This window comes from Misgurnus anguillicaudatus, unplaced genomic scaffold (genome assembly GCF_027580225.2).
Source record: "Misgurnus anguillicaudatus unplaced genomic scaffold, ASM2758022v2 HiC_scaffold_33, whole genome shotgun sequence".
NCBI classification, from domain to species: Eukaryota; Metazoa; Chordata; class Actinopteri; order Cypriniformes; family Cobitidae; genus Misgurnus; species Misgurnus anguillicaudatus.
This window is the reverse complement of record NW_027395283.1, coordinates 8,114,763-8,134,873: the sequence shown is the minus strand read 5'-3', so window position 1 is coordinate 8,134,873 and position 20,111 is coordinate 8,114,763. Positions and strand designations below refer to the sequence as shown.

Genomic DNA, 20,111 nt, shown 5'->3' with positions numbered 1-20,111 from the left:
CGCAGTTGTTTTTTTCATTTATCTGAATTATAATGTCTGTTTATTCACTTTGATTTTTAAGTTTATTTTGTGTCTGAATGTTATTTTCATTCAGTATCAGTTGTGGAGATCAGATTGATCAGATTCACCTCTGCAGCTCCATCATGGATCAAACACAAACATCAACACATGAAGATTTTTCTCCAGGATGCAGGTACTTTATATAAACACTTTATTACACAACATTTATATTATAGGAAAATAATTAAGTGTTGTTTTTAATTATGTTCATCTTCAAAAATATTATTAATGTAATTTAGAGTATTAAATCTGTTGTGTGTTATAGTTCAGTTTATCAGAAGAGATCTGGGCCCGGTTCCCCGATAACGCTCACTCTTAGCACGCTAAGAAGGCTCAAAAAGATATATCTTAGCAAAGTTGTTTATGTTCCTAAGTGTGTTCCCCGAAGTGTCTCTTAGGAAGCTTCTTAACACGCTGCCTCTAAGTACGACGTAACAATGTCGCTGTCCCAAGTTAAGGTGCTGAATTATTTGCGATCGATCTCTCAGGGATCGATTCTCCACTTCACGTGAAGGTGCATTACGGCGTTAAGAAAGACAACACGCTCTATACAAATGGAACATTAATCAAATTATTCCAGTAACATTTATTTTAACATAGTTTAAGTTATCCGTCAAATATAGACTATTAATTAAATTATAAAATTGTCAGTAATACGGGTAGACGAACCGGGTATTCCTCGCTAATCATCCACGTTAAACATGGGTTTAACGACTTTAAAAAAATATTTAATACCCTTTTATACTAATGGTAATGTACTACGATCAGAATTGATTGGCAAGCAGCTGCAGTTACTTCTCTTTAATGCGGTATTGCTGGCGATTGTTTAATGTTTTCAATAAAAAGCAATATCTACAATGAACAGAGAGAGAGAGAGAGAGAGAGAGAGAGAGAGAATTAGATACAGAATTATGGTCTGAAAAGATCCAGCAGCTCCATAATGGGTTGTCTTGGGAGGCAATTTTTTTATTTAGCCACGTCAGGCAAATTGTCAAAAGGTTTTAAGTGTTGCCGAATAAAAAAAATTGGCATGGACTAAACGGTTACGGGGTTACCGGTGTTGTGTAAAAGTCTGTTCCCCCTGTGTTTCCCTTTAGTTTAGTCTTTTTATCGCGTTTTTATCACATTATATGTTTATTCTTTATATACATTGAAAGTTTTAATAGCTACTGAGATGTATATGTGTGCATTTATGTAATGTATCTTGACTGTTCTTGATTGTAAGTCAATTATTTTTACAGTATGAATCATATAATATATATAATATATATTTATTATGTTTGGAAACATAACAGTTTTAAAACAAACAGTAGAGAAAAAAGAAAAGAAAATGACAGGCTATATGTTAAAAGACATAAAACTGTCAAATATGAAATATTTAATAAATTGTGTAATAGAATACATGATATTATTGCTTTTTAGTATAACCAATTGAAATCTTTGATCTTTCTAAATAAATTATAAATATAACGTGATGAAAACGCTATAAACATAGAAGGAACAGACTTCAATGAGGAACAAACACCGGCGCCGTCTTTGATTCATTAGTTCTGATACCAAATAAAGTCAACTACATAAATAGTCCTCTATCCATTGCAAACATATTTTATTATAAGTCTTAAAAATGTCCATAACATAAAATCATTGTCAGCATACCATAGTTTGACTTGTACTGCGCTGCACTGATTTCTAAAGACTGCGGCGATAGCGTTTTGCGCTCAAACAACGCTAAGAGAGAGCTTACGAATGGTCCAGACCAACCTTACGAAAGTGTGACTTACAGAAGATATACTTAGCGTACGAACGTTTTGGGAACCGTGCCATAGAGTTAAGAGAGAGGTTAAGGAATAGGTTAAGAACTACTTAGCGATAAGAACGTTTTGGGGAACCGGGCCCAGATCAGTTCAGCTGTGTGTCTATAAAGGGTGATGTGTCTATGAATCCAGCATTTTACTTCAATAATGGATTCACATCTCCTGCTCTCGGGTATAAAAACACAACATGTGATTATACAGGGCTTTAGGATGTGACCTAATTTCTCAATGGTGTGACTTATAAAATCTCAGGTCGCACCGGTGCAACCAGCCGTTTAAAGGAAAAAGAGTCTCCACAACTCTGCAAGTCTCTCTGTGGTTCAACAACAGACACACATTAGGCCCATGTTGTGGTGCAAACCAATAAGAGATAATGAAAGGCAAACCCCTCCCTCTGAATGGCTGAAGTCCAGATATTCCTGTATGTGTGTGTATGTTTGAATAATGTGTGTGTGCTGTAGTCAGACAGAGGTCAGTAGCCCAGGCCTGTCAGATAAACAAAGTGGATGTAGCCGCGGATGATGAGAGAAGATAAAAAGAACGATTGACAACTTTTTTGTCAAGAATGTTAAGTTAAGGACTGACCTGTCTGAAGATCATAACCAATGCTCAGACATGGACCAGTCAACCTCCCGCCATATCAGCCCTGGTCCGAAGACGACATTAGGTAATGAGCCACATACAATCGAGGCTGAGCCAGTTCTTATGTAAACCTGGTGTACAGCAGTAATGTTGCGTGCGCCCAATTTATAGAAAAAAGCCAGGACCGCTGTTTTATTATAATCCTATACCACCCCTTATTCTAAACTTTTCTGCGTTTGCTGTATCCCGATTACTGCCCTGCCAGACTCTTAAATAGAGAAATAAATTAATCCATGATTTGCGTTGTTCACTCATTTATAAATAATTACCCATCCTAATTTTCCCCAAGGGTTTAGTTTCATGCACAAATAGCATTAAAATCTATAGAACATGATGATTACGTCTTACTTTAGTGAAAAAATAATGAAATAAAAAAGCCTACACAAAATGTGTTTCACTTAAATAAATAATTTAGCAAATTAACAAAACAATTTCAAAAGTAGCCTAGCTTATTTGAGTTTGTTATTTTTTGTGACATGCTCCAAAACCGATGCAGCACAAAACAATAGGGCTGTAGTCAACCAAAGAAATGCTTAGTCGACCAAAGTCCTGTCCTGCGCATCGATTAATCGACTAAAAAAAAAAAAAAAAAAGATGTTTTGCATTTTGATTGAACATTTATTAAACAATTTTCATAGAGAATTTATAAAACAACAACGAAAAAACATCAATAATAATACATAAAACTGTAATAATAACACAATTCTTTGAAAATTAAGTGATTTTTATAACGGGACAGCCGGTATAAAAACTTTGAACTGCAAAGTGAGGAGCTCTGTAGGTCTATAGTGACAGTCACAATCGCGCACCTGACCACACCCGCAAGCTTAAAAAAATTTAACTGCTAAAACTGCCAAATAATGAAAACTCCTAAAAGCTCTCGTTTATACAGGCTGTATATTCTTCTTTAATTTGAAGCTATGGGTTAACTTTTGTCCAGCCGATCTAGGCGTTTTAAAACAAACACACACACAAACACACACAAAAATAGCCTAAAACAATCCTAATAATAATAGGCTGTATAGCAGGATGGACTATATGTTATTTTCGTTTTGTTACATTATTTAGGCTATTTTCAAACGCGTCAACTGTACAAATAAAAACAAAAACATAAGTCCAGACAAATGGCTCCTTAGTTTCGAAATGGTTTGGGTACAAGGTGATCGTGTTGAAAATAAAGGCGTTTGTCTAGCGTTAGAAGTTCATTTGAAACATTGCCGCAGCTCATTTAAGAAAATGACAGCTGCGAAGAAACTCCGCTTTAGTTTGAGGTAGTGCTACAATAAAGAAAAAAGATGATCATCATCACCGTATCTGTTACCACTGAAATGTAGATGTAATATATTTCCAAATCTAAGCCCGTTGTATGCAGAATGTTGCCGAATAGACTGCAACACGATAAAACTAATGGATACCCTAGGCACCCTAAGAATGCGTAAAAAGACGCACCGTCCAAGGCGGGTCTAACTCACTGTGTGTGAGAAAGCCCTTGTCATCTTCTAGAACGAATGCAGCAAAGATATTTAATGCTTATGTATGAGGCATATAGGCATACGCTGAGCTTTATTAATTTATGATGAGGTGCGTTCTAGTTAACAATGCAATGCAAGTGAAGGCGCCGTGCCGGCGGCTCCATGCGCGGTTATTATATTGTCTGCTATATTTGCTTTTTTATTTATTAAATACATGCAGTTGGTTGATGAAACATTTATTAAAATAAAGAAACAATATATACAAAACGAAATTCACTTTAAAGAAATGCTTTCTATAAAGCAAAACTTAAAAATAATGTCTGAGGATTTACAAAAACAAAACTTCATCTGCAATTTACTTATAGCCTAAAATACGTTAATGTTAATAATTTGGAACACAATCAGGAGAGACTTTCATTTTAATTATTTTATTACTGTATTTTATTTACTATTCGAATTAAGGAATTTACAAAAAAATAGACTGTATCATTTACTTTATGCAAACCTTGTGAGCAGGCGAACTCAAACTCCGTGACCTTTTTTTGTAAAATGCAGCCAGACAAAAGATTTAGATTTCTTGGACATTTTGCTGACTAAACCAAAACAAGTAGCGTTTGAACTGAATGAATATAGCAAAACTACTTATATTCCTTTCTGAGCAAAGTAGCAGTGCAGCCAGCCACAGGTGCGGTTCCAGAGTGTTCTACGTGGTGCGCTAAACTGTGGCGCTGTTACAAAATAGCCTAAATTAAAGCATTTAAAGTTGGGGATAAAACATGGGCTAATTATATTTAGAATACAGTAATATTTAATTGCTTATAAAGGAATAAATATCAAGGAGTAAATCAATGAAAATTTCTATTTCTTTATTCGGGAAAATAAACTAATTATGCAACTGGTCGACCAATGAAAATGTCAGTCGACCAAGACGGCATCGACCGATTAGTCGACTAAATGACTAAAGTTGACAGCCCTACAAAACAATGTTTTTTATTTTAAAAGTACAATATTTTGTTAATATTGTGAGTCACATAAAAAGAAAACCATTTACAGATTTGAATGTTGTTTTATCTGCATGACCATAATAATGTAAGGTTATTTAAGGTGCAAGCTCATCTTGCGTATCACTGGCACGGGTTTACGGAGGGCAGGATGACAAGAAAGAGACATTAAAGTTTTTATTTAACATATTACTTGATTTACTTGACTTTTTGGACATCCCTTTGGAATCACTGCACTCATATCATCAAATTATGAGGTAATTATAAATTTAAATATAAGTGCAGCGCTTATGAGTCCTCAAACACTGCTGACCGCTCATCTGTCAATCTGCTGACACTCATTAAATGATAAGATATTTGTCCAATCATGACCCTGTGCTTATTTCTGTTCACGCTCTTTCTGAAGATTGTTAAAGGTTTCTACTTACTGCACGATTTGTGCTGTGGCTGCGTCATCTTTGTCAAACTTTCCTCAAAATATCTTCAGTCGTGTTCATCAGAACAAAGACATTTATACAGGTTTAAAACAACATGAGAGAGAAAAAATGATGACAGGTTTGGGTGAACTTTAAATATGATGCAGTCAAAAATTTGGGTACAACTAACTTTTGCAAAAAATTAGTCTAGAGCCCTGTTGTAGCTTTTATATGATGATGTGTTTTGTAAGAGAGATGATAAATTATTCTTATGATTGTGTAGTAAATGTTATCTTCATTATTATACAGCACATGTTCACATAGAGAGACACATCTGTACAAGTTCTCTGTTAAATTGTTTAACTGGATTATTGTTGTGTGTTATAGTTCAGATCATCAGAAGAGATCAGATCCAGAGATCAGTTGTGTGTCTATGAAGAGTGATGCGTCTATAAATCATCCAATGCACTTTAAGAATGAATCAACATCTCCTGCTGTCAGGTATAAAACACTCTGAAACATGATTATAGCTTTTATATGATGATGTGTTTTGTTAAAGAGATGATCAATTATTCTTGTGATTGTGTTTAATAAATATTATCTTCATTATTATACAGCACATGTTCACATAGAGAGACACATCTGTACAAGTTCTCTGTTAAATTGTTTAACTGGATTATTGTTGTGTGTTATAGTTCAGTTTATCAGAAGAGATCAGATCCAGAGTTCAGTTGTGTGTCTATGAAGAGTGATGTGTCTATGGAGCTGCCAATAACCTTTAAGAATGAATCAACATCTCCTGCTGTCAGGTATAAAACACTCTGAAACATGATTATAGCTTTTATATGATGATGTGTTTTGTTAAAGAGATGATAAATTATTCTTGTGATTGTGTTTAGTAAATGTTATCTTCATTATTATACAGCACATGTTCACATAGAGAGACACATCTGTACAAACACTCAGTTACAGTCTTTATATATAAAATAGTGTAAATGAAAAAGTCATATGAAAGTTTTATTAGTAGGTTACATTCACAGTAGAGCATTTTACAATAATATAATAATCGAATATTTGTATGTTTAAATGACGTTTTTATGTATTGTTAATGGGGGTGTGATGATTCTCCAAATCCTCGATTCAATTACATTTTTGATTCTAAGGTCACAGTTCAATTTGACAGGTTGCTCTGCCATTTTTGGACTATACTTATATGAAATATAATATCTGACCTTGAACCCATAGAGTCGTGCTGCCAGTGTAAATATAGGGTACACGCACAAACCTAATAAAATAAAACTTCCTGTCAGTACTTTGCACCTTAAAAACGCGCTTTTATTACCGTGAGACTATACCCCAATAAGTCATGTTTAAATGCTGTTTTCATAACTCTTAAGCAACTGAAATAAGTTGTTGTGAAACTTAAACAGATCTCAGTTCAGAGAAACGACCGGTCCTGTCACAGTCACCGTTCTGCTGTGCACGCTTGCTATGTTCTGATTGAGTTTAGCTGAAGGTGGGAGGCGCTTGCTGTTTTTTTGTTTCCCATGTAAAGAGCAGCTTACGTTGTTTCTCCTGCATCTGCTATGCCATCTTTTAACTGTCTGTAGCTAGCGAAGTTAGAGGAGGTTGACTCGCAGTACTCAACACGTGTGTTTTTTTGGCTTGGCAAGCCAACCGGACGTGACATGTGGGCGTGGCAATATCGATGATTCCATTTTTTTAAATTTGAATTTCGAGGTTATGACTTAATTTCGATCAATTTCGAAAACCGTGACACATTTCACCGGTAGATACATTATTCTTCATTGAAAGTGGGTCATATTTGTAGTTGAAATGCAACAAAAATTTTGGTACCTATTTGAGCGAGAAAAGACAGAATGTGATTTTAGGGCGCATTTGTATGAAAAACTACAACTCCCACAATGCACAGCTCTGCAAGCCACTCCCACTAATCCAGAACACTGCTCAACTGTGTGCTATTGTGTACGTACATGCCACTATGTTATTATAAGAAAGAAAATAGAAACACTCACTTTATAGTCAGACATTCGTTTATCCCTGCAGGCTTTGGCTGTCGCTTCCAGTTTAGGATTCTAAAATATGTATCCAGGACGCCGCTGTCCATAGACGGTACAAAGCTCGGGTGGTTGGTACACCACAGAAACTAATTGTGTCATAGGAGCAGGCTTCACTCAGTTTCTTATTTATTTTTGAGAGTGCTTGGCCAAACCTGTAATAATCCCAAAGAAGAAAATGCCGCACACAAACGCGTCCACCACACAATTTTACTCCACAGACGCGCCGGCTCTGCGCCTGTGCTCGTGAGCCGAAACCTGTCTGTGAAACAAACAAAACAAGTACCTCTCTTCCCCGGGACCATTCATCACACAAACGTTCAAATCCTGATCTGATGCAGATATTTCATAGGCACACAGCGAGAGTACTGGCACTACTAGTCCGTCCATGCTCGTGCCAGTCTGGGCTCCACTACGCAGCAGAGGCCGAGGCTGCTGGGTCTGCCCCGGGCTTTTCGCCGCAGCTCTTTGCTGTATTGTATTGTACTGAAGTCTGGCTTGCTCCACATCGTTTGTTAGCTTAGCTAAGCAAAAAGATGTATTTTCGTATGTCCCACCTACTGATCTGTAATAGGTCTGTAGCGTGAGTGGGTCCTACCCATATCCCCCACCTTTAAAAAAAAAGAGGAATGAGTGTTTGTAGTCTTACACCCTCGACAAAGATACACCAGTTCCTTCTTTCAATGACGCAAAATGACGATTTTTACATCATTGAAAGAAGGAAGTGCAACACTGAAATCTGTATTTGTCCCGTCTCAGGGGAAACTGAGGGAATGATGCACGACCATTCAAAAACATGACTGCGGTTTAAATGATACGAAGCTTAAAAATCAGTGAAGTGTCCCTTTAATTATATAATTTTTTTTCCACAATTTCATAGAAGGCTTATCATTAGGAAATATCCACAACAAGATAAGTTTATATTCTGAATGTATGTGTTTTTAAGTTGAAAACATTGTTTTCATTCTTAAAAAAATCGCCTGCAGATAAATAACGTTAAAACCTCACACAGAGTGAATGCTAAGTCCAATCCTTGGTGTTTCAAGTCAGTCGTTAGTATGAATTCAGTTCTGTCTGATCTTACAGAAACTCCAAGCGAAGTTCAAAGTTTAAGGACTTGACATAAAGGACACTATCATCATTTAAACAGACTCCAAACACAAAATAAGAGCCTGGGGTCATTGAAAAAACATAAGACTGCCCAGTCAGCATATGAATATCTTCTTTATTTAGATTGACATGTTTTTGTGAAGAAAGACAACCATATTTAGCTGACCTGCTCTGATGAAAGTTCTTCATTCTAGAATAATGTCAGCTGCAAGGAAAACTCTGCTTTGTGATTATTCAGCAAGAACTAACAACAGACATTTCTAACAAGAATAAATGAATTTCACAGTATTTTACAAATAACCAGGGCTGGGTTCCCAGAAACCTTCTTAGCTCTACGTCGATCTTAAGTTGTACCTTAAGCTGTACCTTATCGTTAATACGTGTTTCCCGAACTGTTCTTAGTTACGTATCCCTTCTGTAAGTCATTCGTTTAGAAGGTTGGTCTGGAGCACTATTATGGTGCGTTTACACCAACTGCGTTTCAGGCGTCAAAATCGCGTCTACCGCGCCTAGTTTGCTGCTTGAACAGTTTGAATGCATTCGCACGTGTAGAGCGGAGTAGACGTAGAGAAAAAGCAAGCATTTGACGCGCGTCAGAGGCAAAATCCGCTTCTTGTGGGAGGGGCAAGTTCTATGGGGTTGTCTGTTTGCAAGATGGCTGATGTTGATTGTGCATTTATCAAGAGAGTTACCGGTTTGTATTTGTTCACCTCTTACTGTAGGGGGAAAATAAACGGCGCGGGTTGATAAACGTCACGTGACTCAAAAGTGAAGTGTATATTACAACTTACCAGGTTGCCCCAAGTTCTCACTGACACTCTTCCAAGTGAGGTCCTTTTTATTCCTGTCTCTATTGAAATAAGAACTTGTGTCATATAGCTTCGAGGACTGCTTACGGACAATATCAAGCGTTGGTTGAATGAGTGACTCCGGGCGGGGCTGCCACCTCAGCAGCAAGCAGGCTCCTGATTGGTTAATGCGGCGCGAAATTCCGCCAAAGTTCACATCTATCAACTCGGGCGCCAGCCGCAAATTCGCATGAACCGCAAAATGCACAAAAAGCACCATTCGCTCATACCGCGCACAATGCTCAATTTGCGCCATTAATGTGAGCTAGACCCGCGAATGAGGCAGAAACGCGTTTTCCACGCCAAACGCCTCTTCCCCGCCGCGGGACCTCCAGGCGTGCGTCAACGCGTCTTCACATTGACTTAACATTGAAATCACACGCGCTTCATGCCTCTACCGCGGTTGGTGTAAATGCAGCATTAGCTTTACCCTATCCCTCTTGACTCTGCTAGGGGCATCAATGTGATAAAAGCTTTTATACATAGCAGTCTATATAATTAAATATCTGTAAAAAAAAAAAAGCAATAGCCAATTAGGAATATAAAGAGAAAACACATTCATTTCGTTTTGGTATTTTGGTTAATGTCTTGTCATATTAATTCCAATACCTATTATAATAGGCCTACCCGATTATTTCAATAAATTATATCATAAAATCTTGTTGCTTTCCCTAATTATGATTATTAATTATTAATATTAATTCAACTTTATGAAGTGTTTTTTTAATGTTTTATAACTTTGAGGCAACTAAATGCCATATTCTTCATAAACATTTAAAAGAAACTGCTCCACTTGATTGCTGATTGTATAGTCTCCTAAGGTCAATAAAATTTCCACATTAAAACTAATCAAAGATAAAATCTAAAGCATTATTAATATATATTTTATATGTTATATTTAACTCTTTCACCGCCAGCGTTTTTAAAAAAAAGTTGCCAGCCAGCGCCAGCGTTTTTCATGATTTTCACCAAAGTTCAATGCCTTCCAGAAAATGTTCTTCTTTAAATATATAAACATACAATATACCAAAATGAAAGAACAGACCCTCTGCTTTCAAAAAACAACAACAGTTTCATCCTACCTTCATTGCTGCTTTTGTAATCAGCTTTTGAATATGGGTAGGTTTCTGCAAAAACACATTTTGAGCAAAAAGCTGAAATAATTCAATTTTTGTGACTGACTTTTCACAGAGATCCCATTCAGAGCGATCTTTAAAACAGACACGGACATGCAGCCGCTTGCCATAGGGCAATACTTCCGGGTTTAAAAAGTTCCAGAAGGGCGGAAAATCTCGTCATTGGCAGGGAAGCGTTTTCTCTTGATTGACGAGATATCTCATCAATGGCGGCAAAAGAGTTAAGGTAGACAGATAGACAGGCTCTAGAAATGCGTCCATTAAGTTTTATCTGCACTGTAAATGTGCTGCTTGTGCATCCAGTGCCCAAGTACAATAAATGTGAACTAATGAACAACAGTTTGTTTTTATATTATTTAAGTGTAATGCACAGCCAAGCCAGGTGACTCGCACAACCCACCTTTTTCCCCTGTGCAACGCACTTATTGGGAACCCCTGATATAAATTATCCTTTCAAGTGAAGGCATTGCGCAGTGGCTCTCAACTCCAGTCCTCGGGACCCACTGCTCTGCATATTGTGCATGTCTCCCTTATTTAACACACCTGATTCAGATCATCAGCTCGTTAGTATAGATATCTGAACTCAGTGTGTCAGATATGAGAGACATCCAAAATGTGCAGAGCAGTGGGCCCCGAGGACTAGAGTTGAGAACCACTGGCAGAGCGGATGCATTGAAACAGGTTTTGCATGATACGTTACGAACAGAAGTTGCAGGTTTTGGACGGGTTTGATATAAAATGTCAAATGTTGAATTTAATTAACTCTTTCACCGCCAGCATTTTTCATGATTTTCACAAAAGTTTAATGCCTTCCAGAAAATGCTCCTTTTTAAGTATATAAACATACAATATATGAAATAAAAGAACAGACCCTCTGCTTTCAAACAAAAAAATCCGTTTCATCCTACCTTCATGTGTTCTGTTTTTATCACCTCTCAAATATGTGTAGGTTTCATCAAAAACTTTTGCGCAAAAAGCTGAGATAATTCCATTTTTCTGAAAGACTTTTGATAGAGATCAGATGCAGAGCGATCTTTAAAACATACACGGACATACAGCTGTTTGCCCTAGGGCAATACTTCCGGTTTTTATAAGTTGCGGAATAGCGCCACCTGGTGGATAATAGCGGTATTGCAGATTGACGAGATATCTCGTCAATGGCGGGGAAAGAGTTAATTGCAATTTGAAATATTTTTACCAGATAGTACTAATAAATTTAATTTGAACTATTTCTGAAATGCATTTTTAATAAAGAACACCGCTCTCTCATAACGCAGCGAAGTACCTTAAGAATCCCGCTAGGGTACAGTTTGGGAAACACATCTAGTTAAGGTTTAACTTAAGAGTCTTCGTAGCGCGCTAAGAGACAACGTTATCGGGAAACCCAGCCCAGAGCTTGACATGCGGGTAGATTTCAGCTGTGGCGTGTGAGAAATTTTTTTTTTACTTTTAAACCCCAACTTCTCATCTTCCTCCGGCTGTGTGACGAGCCAGCGCGACCTCGCGTAATTGCGTAATGACTTCGAAAGGTCACGTGTTACATAAATGAAACGCACATTTGCGGACCATTTTAATCAATAAACTGACACAAAGACATTAATTAATTAGACACATAAATTAGTATCATTCCACATACAACAACGTCTGAACGTTCCTTTTTCTCCACACTTGTAAACACTGGAGCGTAGTTTGATGCGTCATCTGTGACCTCTTGACGTGATGACGTATTACATGAGGTCGCGCTGGCTTGTCACACAGCTGGAGGAAAAAGAGAAATTGTGGTTTAAAAGTGCATTTTTTTATTCTTGCCAACAATGACAATCGTCAATAGATAAGACCCTTATGCCTTGTTTGAGATTGTCTAGACTCCTTTGAAACTGCAATTTTAAACTGCATTAAAGGGATTATCTTTATTACTGCATTAGTTAATATCCAGAAATGAAAACTCTGTCATTATTTGCTCGCTCTTATGTTGTTACAAACCTGTATAAATTTCTTTGTTCTGATGAACACAAAGTTGTTTTGAGAAATGTTTGTAACCAATTGTATTCTTTTTCCTACTATGGAAGTGAATGGGGCTCATGATCGGTTTGGTTTCAAACATTCCTCAACATATATTCTTTTGTGGTCATCAGAACAAAGAAATGTATGCAGGTTTGTAACAACATTAGAGTGAGTAAATGATGACAGAATTGTCATTTTTTTGGGGTGAACTATCCCTTTAAAACTGTTAAGTGTTGGGGTCCATTGAAGTCCATTAAAATCCTGGAATGTTTTCCTCAAAAAACATAATTTCTTCTTGACTGAATAAAGAAAGACATCAACATTTTGGATGACATGGTGGTGAGTAAATTATCTGGATTTTAAGAAAATGGACTAATCCTTTAACAAATAAATTACTTTACTCAGTAAGAGGTTGTTTCGCTTTCTTAAAGTAAAAATTATATTATTAGAACAAAAAAGAAAGAACAGAAAGATTTATTGAATGAGGCCGATAAAAAACAGCAATATATCGGTCAACCACTAGACTTGATACCTTATAACAAGACATTTGTCTTGTTAAGCTCTGCATTAACAAAATAAATTAGGCTGTATAACCGGAAGCTAACAAATCTCTCATGATGCGGTGATGTGGCGGAGCAGCGAATCTAAATAACACGCAAGCCGGTGGACAAAAACAAACAAACAACCTGGCATAAAACTCTAAATACTTCAATTAGTCTGCGATCTTTATTGACAAAACAATCAGAAATACATACAAGTTAATTTTCATGTATATTTTACATTAAAGTCTGTAAAAGACAGTACAGGTAAAGTAAAAAAGGCCTGTGGTGACACATTAACCCTTTCCCCGCCAGTCTTTTATAAAGTTGCCAGACAACACCAGCATTTTTAATGATTTAATGCTTTCTAGAAAATGTTCTTCTTTAAATATATAAAGACTACCTTCTACCTCCTACCTTCATTAGTTCTCTTTTATCACCTCTCAAATATGGGTGGGTTTCGTCAAAAATACAAAATTTTGAGTAAAAAGCTGAGAAAATTGCATTTCTTATAGATCATATTAAAATGACGATCAAAACACGTGCTGTGTCTGAACTTTTTGGGGGAGGGGTTGCTTCCTGGTTGCATAAGTTGGGTAGGAGCGCCATATGGTGGATAATAGCGGTATTGCGGATTCCTGGAAAAAATCATAATTGGCAGGGAAGAGAGTTCTCTTAATTGATAAGTTAACTTGTCAATGGCGGCGAAAGAGTTAAAAACAAACATTCAGATAGCATTTTTTATTCAAATTATAATTGCACATTTAATATTGAACCATTCGTGCACATCCATAATTCACAGAAGTGTAAAAACTGTAAAGGTAACAAAGTTACGAGAAAATTCCACTAATATTAAAGTGTAAAGAAATTCTTGATTCTCATTCTTGCCATCCAGACCAATAACAGAACCTGACTGTAAGAGGAGGAAGATTGAACAATCTGATAATCAACCACAAGACTTCAATGAAAACATGAGGCCTCATTTCAGGTGAATTATAGGATTTTATTTTATTTAGTAGTAAATGTTAGAAAATGTTGACCTATTCTATTTTGCATAAATGTAACATTTTACAAACCATTATGAGTCATGTGTCTTATGATACAAACATTTTGTTCTATACATTCAGGTATTTGTGTAATAATCTGAGTTATTAATTTTTAATTTACAGTCATGACTCTGATCTTGCTGAAGTCCTGAACACATTCAGATCAAATCTGAGGAAGAAGTTTGAGTGTTTGTATGAGGTAACATCAAATAAGAGAAACCCAACACTACTGAATGAGATCTACACAGAGCTCTACATCACAGAGAGTGAAAGTGGAGAGATCAGTAATGAACATGAGGTGAGACAGATTGAGACACAATCCAGAAGAACAACAACAGAGGAGACACCAATCAAATGTAATGACATCTTTAAACCTTTACCTGAACAAGACAAACACATCAGAAGTGTGCTGACAAAGGGAGTCGCTGGCATTGGAAAAACAGTCTCTGTACAGAAGTTCATTCTGGACTGGGCTGAAGAGAAAGAGAATCAGGACGTCCACCTCATATTTCCACTTCCTTTCAGAGAGATCAATTTGATGAAGAACAAAACACTCAGTCTTTTAGATCTTCTTCATCTTTTCTTCCCACAAACAAAAGAAATGGAAATCTTCAGTGATGAATATAAAGTGTTGTTCATCTTTGATGGTTTGGATGAGTGTCGTCTGTCTCTGGATTTTCACAGCAGTGTGAGGTTGTGTGATGTAAGTGAATCAACCTCAGTGGACGTGATGCTGACAAACCTCATCAAGGGGAATCTGTTTCCTTCTGCTCTCATCTGGATCACCTCCAGACCAGCAGCAGCTGATCTCATCCCCTCTGAGTGTGTTGATCGAGTCACAGAGGTACGAGGATTCACTGATCCACAGAAGGAGGAATACTTCAGGAAGAGAATCAGTGATAAGAGTCTGTCTGATCAAATCATCTCACACCTGAAGTCATCCAGGAGTCTCTACATCATGTGTCACATCCCAGTCTTCTGCTGGATTTCAGTCACTGTTCTAGAGAGAATGTTGAGTGAAGCAGAGAGAAGAGAGATCCCCAAGACTCTCACTCAAATGTACACACACTTCCTGATCATTCAGACAAACATCAAACATCAGAAGGACTATGAGAAGAAAAATGAAGACATGATCTTCAAACTGGGGAAACTGGCTTTTGAGCAGCTTGTGAAAGGCAATCTGATCTTCTATGATGAAGACCTGAGAGAGTGTGGCATTGATGTAGCAGAAGCATCAGTGTATTCAGGATTGTGTACTCAGATCTTCAGAGAGGAGTTTGGTTTGTATCAGGGGAAAGTTTACTGCTTTGTTCATCTCACCATCCAGGAACATCTAGCAGCTCTTTATGCTCACATCTCCTTCACAAACAACAACAGAAATGTGTTTAATAAAATGAAGAAACAAACTGAAAGAGAGAAGATTTCAGTGTCTGATCTGTATGAGAGAGCTGTTGATGAGGCCCTAAAGAGTAAAAATGGACGCTTTGATCTTTTTCTCCGTTTTCTTCTGGGTTTATCAGTGGATTTGAATCAGAATCTCTTACGAGGTTTGATGACACAGACAGATCAAAGCTCTCACAGCAATAAGAAAACAGTGGAGTATATCAAGAAGAAGATCAGAAGCACTCGATCTCATGAGAAATGCATCAATCTGTTTCACTGTCTAAATGAACTGGGTGATGATTCACTGCTGCAGGAGATTCAACATTATGTCAAATCTGGAACATTAAGTAAAACCAAACTCTCTTCATCTCAGTGGTCAGCTGTATTTTTTGTGTTGTTGACATCAGAACAGAAGATGGATGAGTTTAATATGTGGAATTTTTTTAGAGGAAACAAAGCTGAAAGACTGAAAGTTTTTAAGAAGATGCTGCCTGTGATTTGTGAATCCAGATCAGTTCAGTAAGTGTAAACTTTACTCTTTAAACTTTATTAATGAAGAAAAACCTCACAAATCTTCAGAACTTCAGATGTCATATAGAGTTTAGTGTTCATTGTGTGATGTGTTATCTGTGTGTATTTATTTATTCACACACTAAGACAAAGACAACATTATACAAGGTACAGAACAATAATTACAAGAATGAAATGAATCAGAGTTTAGAGATAATCTAGGGTTTGTCCATCCAGATTTTTTAAATTCAGGTTGTGTTTGACCACTTAATTTTAAATACTGATAAAAATCATAGATGAAAACTTGAATCTTTAGCTGTGATTAATTTTGTGTAACTAACCAGCATCAATGTTATTATTTAGGGCTGTGACGGTTGTAATGATCACTGCGGTGGTGTGCACAACACATATTATGAAAAATATAAATATAATATAAACTACAATCTCGCCCAGTGAGATGTCTTCAGGTTCATGTTAAAGGTCACGTTCTTTCTGATCCCATTTTTAAACCCTAGTTAGTGTGTAATGTTGCTATAATAGCATAAATAATACCTGTATAATGTTAAAGCTCAAAGTACACTGCCAAGCGATATATTTTCTTTAACAGAATTCCTCTTTCAAAGCCTACAGTGAACAGCCGGTTTGGACTACAGTCCTCTACTTCCTGCTTTAATGATGTCAGTAAAAGTGTTTTTGACTAAACTCCGCCCACAGGAATACGTCAGTCACCAGCTAAGCTAAGCTGCTATCAAATCACAAAACACTAAACAAACTACACAATCAGAACTCGATACGTATTTCTGAAGGAGGTACTTCACAGACCAAGGAGGCCATCAGACCATTTTTAGGACAGTGAAAACAGCGCTACAGGGATAAGTCAATTGTGTGAAAAATACCGTGTTTTTTTACACGAGAAACATGAACACATGTTATATTGTGCACTGTAAACACAATCAAAGCTTCAAAGAATGGGACCTTTAATGCCGGCATACGCGGAGTTAATGCGCTATTTGCAATTTAAGGCAATTGATATCAGTGATGACCTGCTGACTTGGAGTGGAACAACGAAACAAGATATTGGGCGTTTCTCAATCTGAAGACTGTAGCCTCCGCAGGTCGCATTTGTAAGCTGCATACGTCATCAAGACTGTCTTATTTCATTACATTAACAGTTATAAAGTTGACTATTATTCTTTGTTAATCATACATTGTTGTAATATGCTTATGAATTTCAAATGTATCTCAGTTAACTGAAATAAACCAGACTTGATGACATATACAGCCTGCATATGTGACCTCCGGAGGCTGCAGCCTTTGGATTGAGAAACAGACATTCTTTCTCTCTTGGTCACTCAAGGTTTGCGAAAAAGTATCGAACTGCACTACCAATACACCATCACAATGCGTTTTTAGCGCGGCTGGAAAAATTATAACCCCAAAAACGTTTCTCACTTGTTGTCTCACGGATGGAAGTGCTACAATAAACACGCAGATAGGCACTGATCCTGTGGGTACTCTGGCGACTATTTTGACATAAACCCCATCGATGGTTCAGTGACACAATTTCATCTCAAACTATCAGGTTCAGGATCTTTGTACAACACTCATAAGGTTAAATATCATTACAGTTGTGTGATAAACAGGCTAAAGAGTCGACTTGTTTCATCCTTAGAATGCCCCTGGAAGCGTTTTAAGCAGAGACTTTTCATGCAAAAGTGCACAACTCTGCTTAAAACGCTTCCAGGGGCATTCTAAGGATGAAACAAGTCGTTTAAAGGCATTTCCAGCTCAGAAAAGCAGTTTAGAGTGAAAAATCAACGTTTCAAGCTGAAATGTGACTTTTCATGCAAAAGTGCACAACTCTGCTTAAAACGCTTCCAGGGGCATTCTAAGGATGAAACAAGTCGTTTAAAGGCATTTCCAGCTCAGAAAAGCAGATTAGAGTGAAAAATCAACGTTTCAAGCTGAAATGTGACTTTTCATGCAAAAGTGCACAACTCTGCTTAAAACGCTTCCAGGGGCATTCTAAGGATGAAACAAGTCGTTTAAAGTGATTTCCAGCTCAGAAAAGCAGTTTAGAGTGAAAAATCAACGTTTCAAGCTGAAATGTGACTTTTCATGCAAAAGTGCACAACTCTGCTTAAAACGCTTCCAGGGGCATTCTAAGGATGAAACAAGTCGTTTAAAGGCATTTCCAGCTCAGAAAAGCAGATTAGAGTGAAAAATCAACGTTTCAAGCTGAAATGTGACTTTTCATGCAAAAGTGCACAACTCTGCTTAAAACGCTTCCAGGGGCATTCTAAGGATGAAACAAGTCGTTTAAAGTGATTTCCAGCTCAGAAAAGCAGTTTAGAGTGAAAAATCAACGTTTCAAGCTGAAATGTGACTTTTTATGCAAAAGTGCACAACTCTGCTTAAAACGCTTCCAGGGGCATTCTAAGGATGAAACAAGTCGTTTAAAGGCATTTCCAGCTCAGAAAAGCAGTTTAGAGTGAAAAATCAACGTTTCAAGCTGAAATGTGACTTTTCATGCAAAAGTGCACAACTCTGCTTAAAACGCTTCCAGGGGCATTCTAAGGATGAAACAAGTCGTTTAAAGGCATTTCCAGCTCAGAAAAGCAGATTAGAGTGAAAAATCAACGTTTCAAGCTGAAATGTGACTTTTTATGCAAAAGTGCACAACTCTGCTTAAAACGCTTCCAGGGGCATTCTAAGGATGAAACAAGTCGTTTAAAGGCATTTCCAGCTCAGAAAAGCAGTTTAGAGTGAAAAATCAACGTTTCAAGCTGAAATGTGACTTTTTATGCAAAAGTGCACAACTCTGCTTAAAACGCTTCCAGGGGCATTCTAAGGATGAAACAAGTCGTTTAAAGGCATTTCCAGCTCAGAAAAGCAGTTTAGAGTGAAAAATCTATGTTTCAGGCTGAAATGTGACTTTTCATGCAAAAGTGCACAACTCTGCTTAAAACGCTTCCAGGGGCATTCTAAGGATGAAACAAGTCGTTTAAAGGCATTTCCATCTCAGAAAAGCAGTTTGGAGTGAAAAATCAAAGTTTCAAGCTGAAATGTGACTTTTTATGCAAAAGTGCACAACTCTGCTTAAAACGCTTCCAGGGTAGAGCTGAAGATCTTTGCCCGAACCCGACGGGCTCGGGCGAGTTCGGGCTTCATTTCTAACATTTTACACGGGCTCGGGCGGGCTCGGGCTTCCGCTCCGGCTTCGTGAGGTAAATGAGCGGTCAAGTTCAACGTTGCAAGTTCAGTAGCGCAGGATCGCGCTGAATTCATTTACAGTGGATTTAATGATTTTCCTCATCAAAAACATGTAGCCTAATCTTGGTGAGTAGGTTTTTCAATGTTTAACTAAATATGAATCGAGTCTTAAATACATAATTTAGACAGAGGATATAGACTAATGTTGGCAGTAATGGAGAGAAGTGCCGACGCAAATCCCGTGGAGCCTTTCTCTTAATTTCGTTATTGCCAAATACCCATCTTAATTCAGAATGTATTATCTTAATTTAATTCGTTAAGAAATAATAATTTTATTGGCATATTTATAGTGTATTGCATAAGCCTATTTAGAATGAGATGTTACAATGTTACAGATGACTTATTTTATTTCTTTGTGTTTATTTCTTTGTTCAACTTCCAAGTTTGCGTGTAGATTATTAGTAATGAATAAATAATGTTAAAACCTGTGTAAATTTCTCATTCTTGACAAAAGCTGTGTGTGTGCGCACATTTAAATAATGTCGGGCTGTAAACGGGTTCGGGCTTTTAAAAAGCTGTCAATCGTACGTTCGGGTTCGGGCTGCATTCTGTCGGGCTCCGGACATTTCGGGCCTAACTTTTAAGGCCCGATTACAGCTCTATTCCAGGGGCATTCTAAGGATGAAACAAGTCGTTTAAAGGCATTTCCAGCTCAGAAAAGCAGTTTAGAGTGAAAAATCAACGTTTCAAGCTGAAATGTGACTGGAAATGCCTTTAAACGACTTGTTTCATCCTTAGAATGCCCCTGGAAGCGTTTTAAGCAGAGTTGTGCACTTTTG

At 37.2% G+C, this 20,111-nt stretch overlaps 1 protein-coding gene across 1 annotated transcript in view; it reads left to right on the top strand.

Moving 5' to 3' along the window:
- LOC141363165 (protein NLRC3-like) overlaps window positions 1-20,111 on the top strand; it is a 186,563-nt gene that overhangs the window by 16,741 nt on the left and 149,711 nt on the right. The window contains exon 2 of the mRNA XM_073865744.1: window positions 95-193. Coding sequence (XP_073721845.1) covers window positions 95-193 — 99 coding nt within the window. The remainder of the gene's footprint in view (window positions 1-94; window positions 194-20,111) is intronic.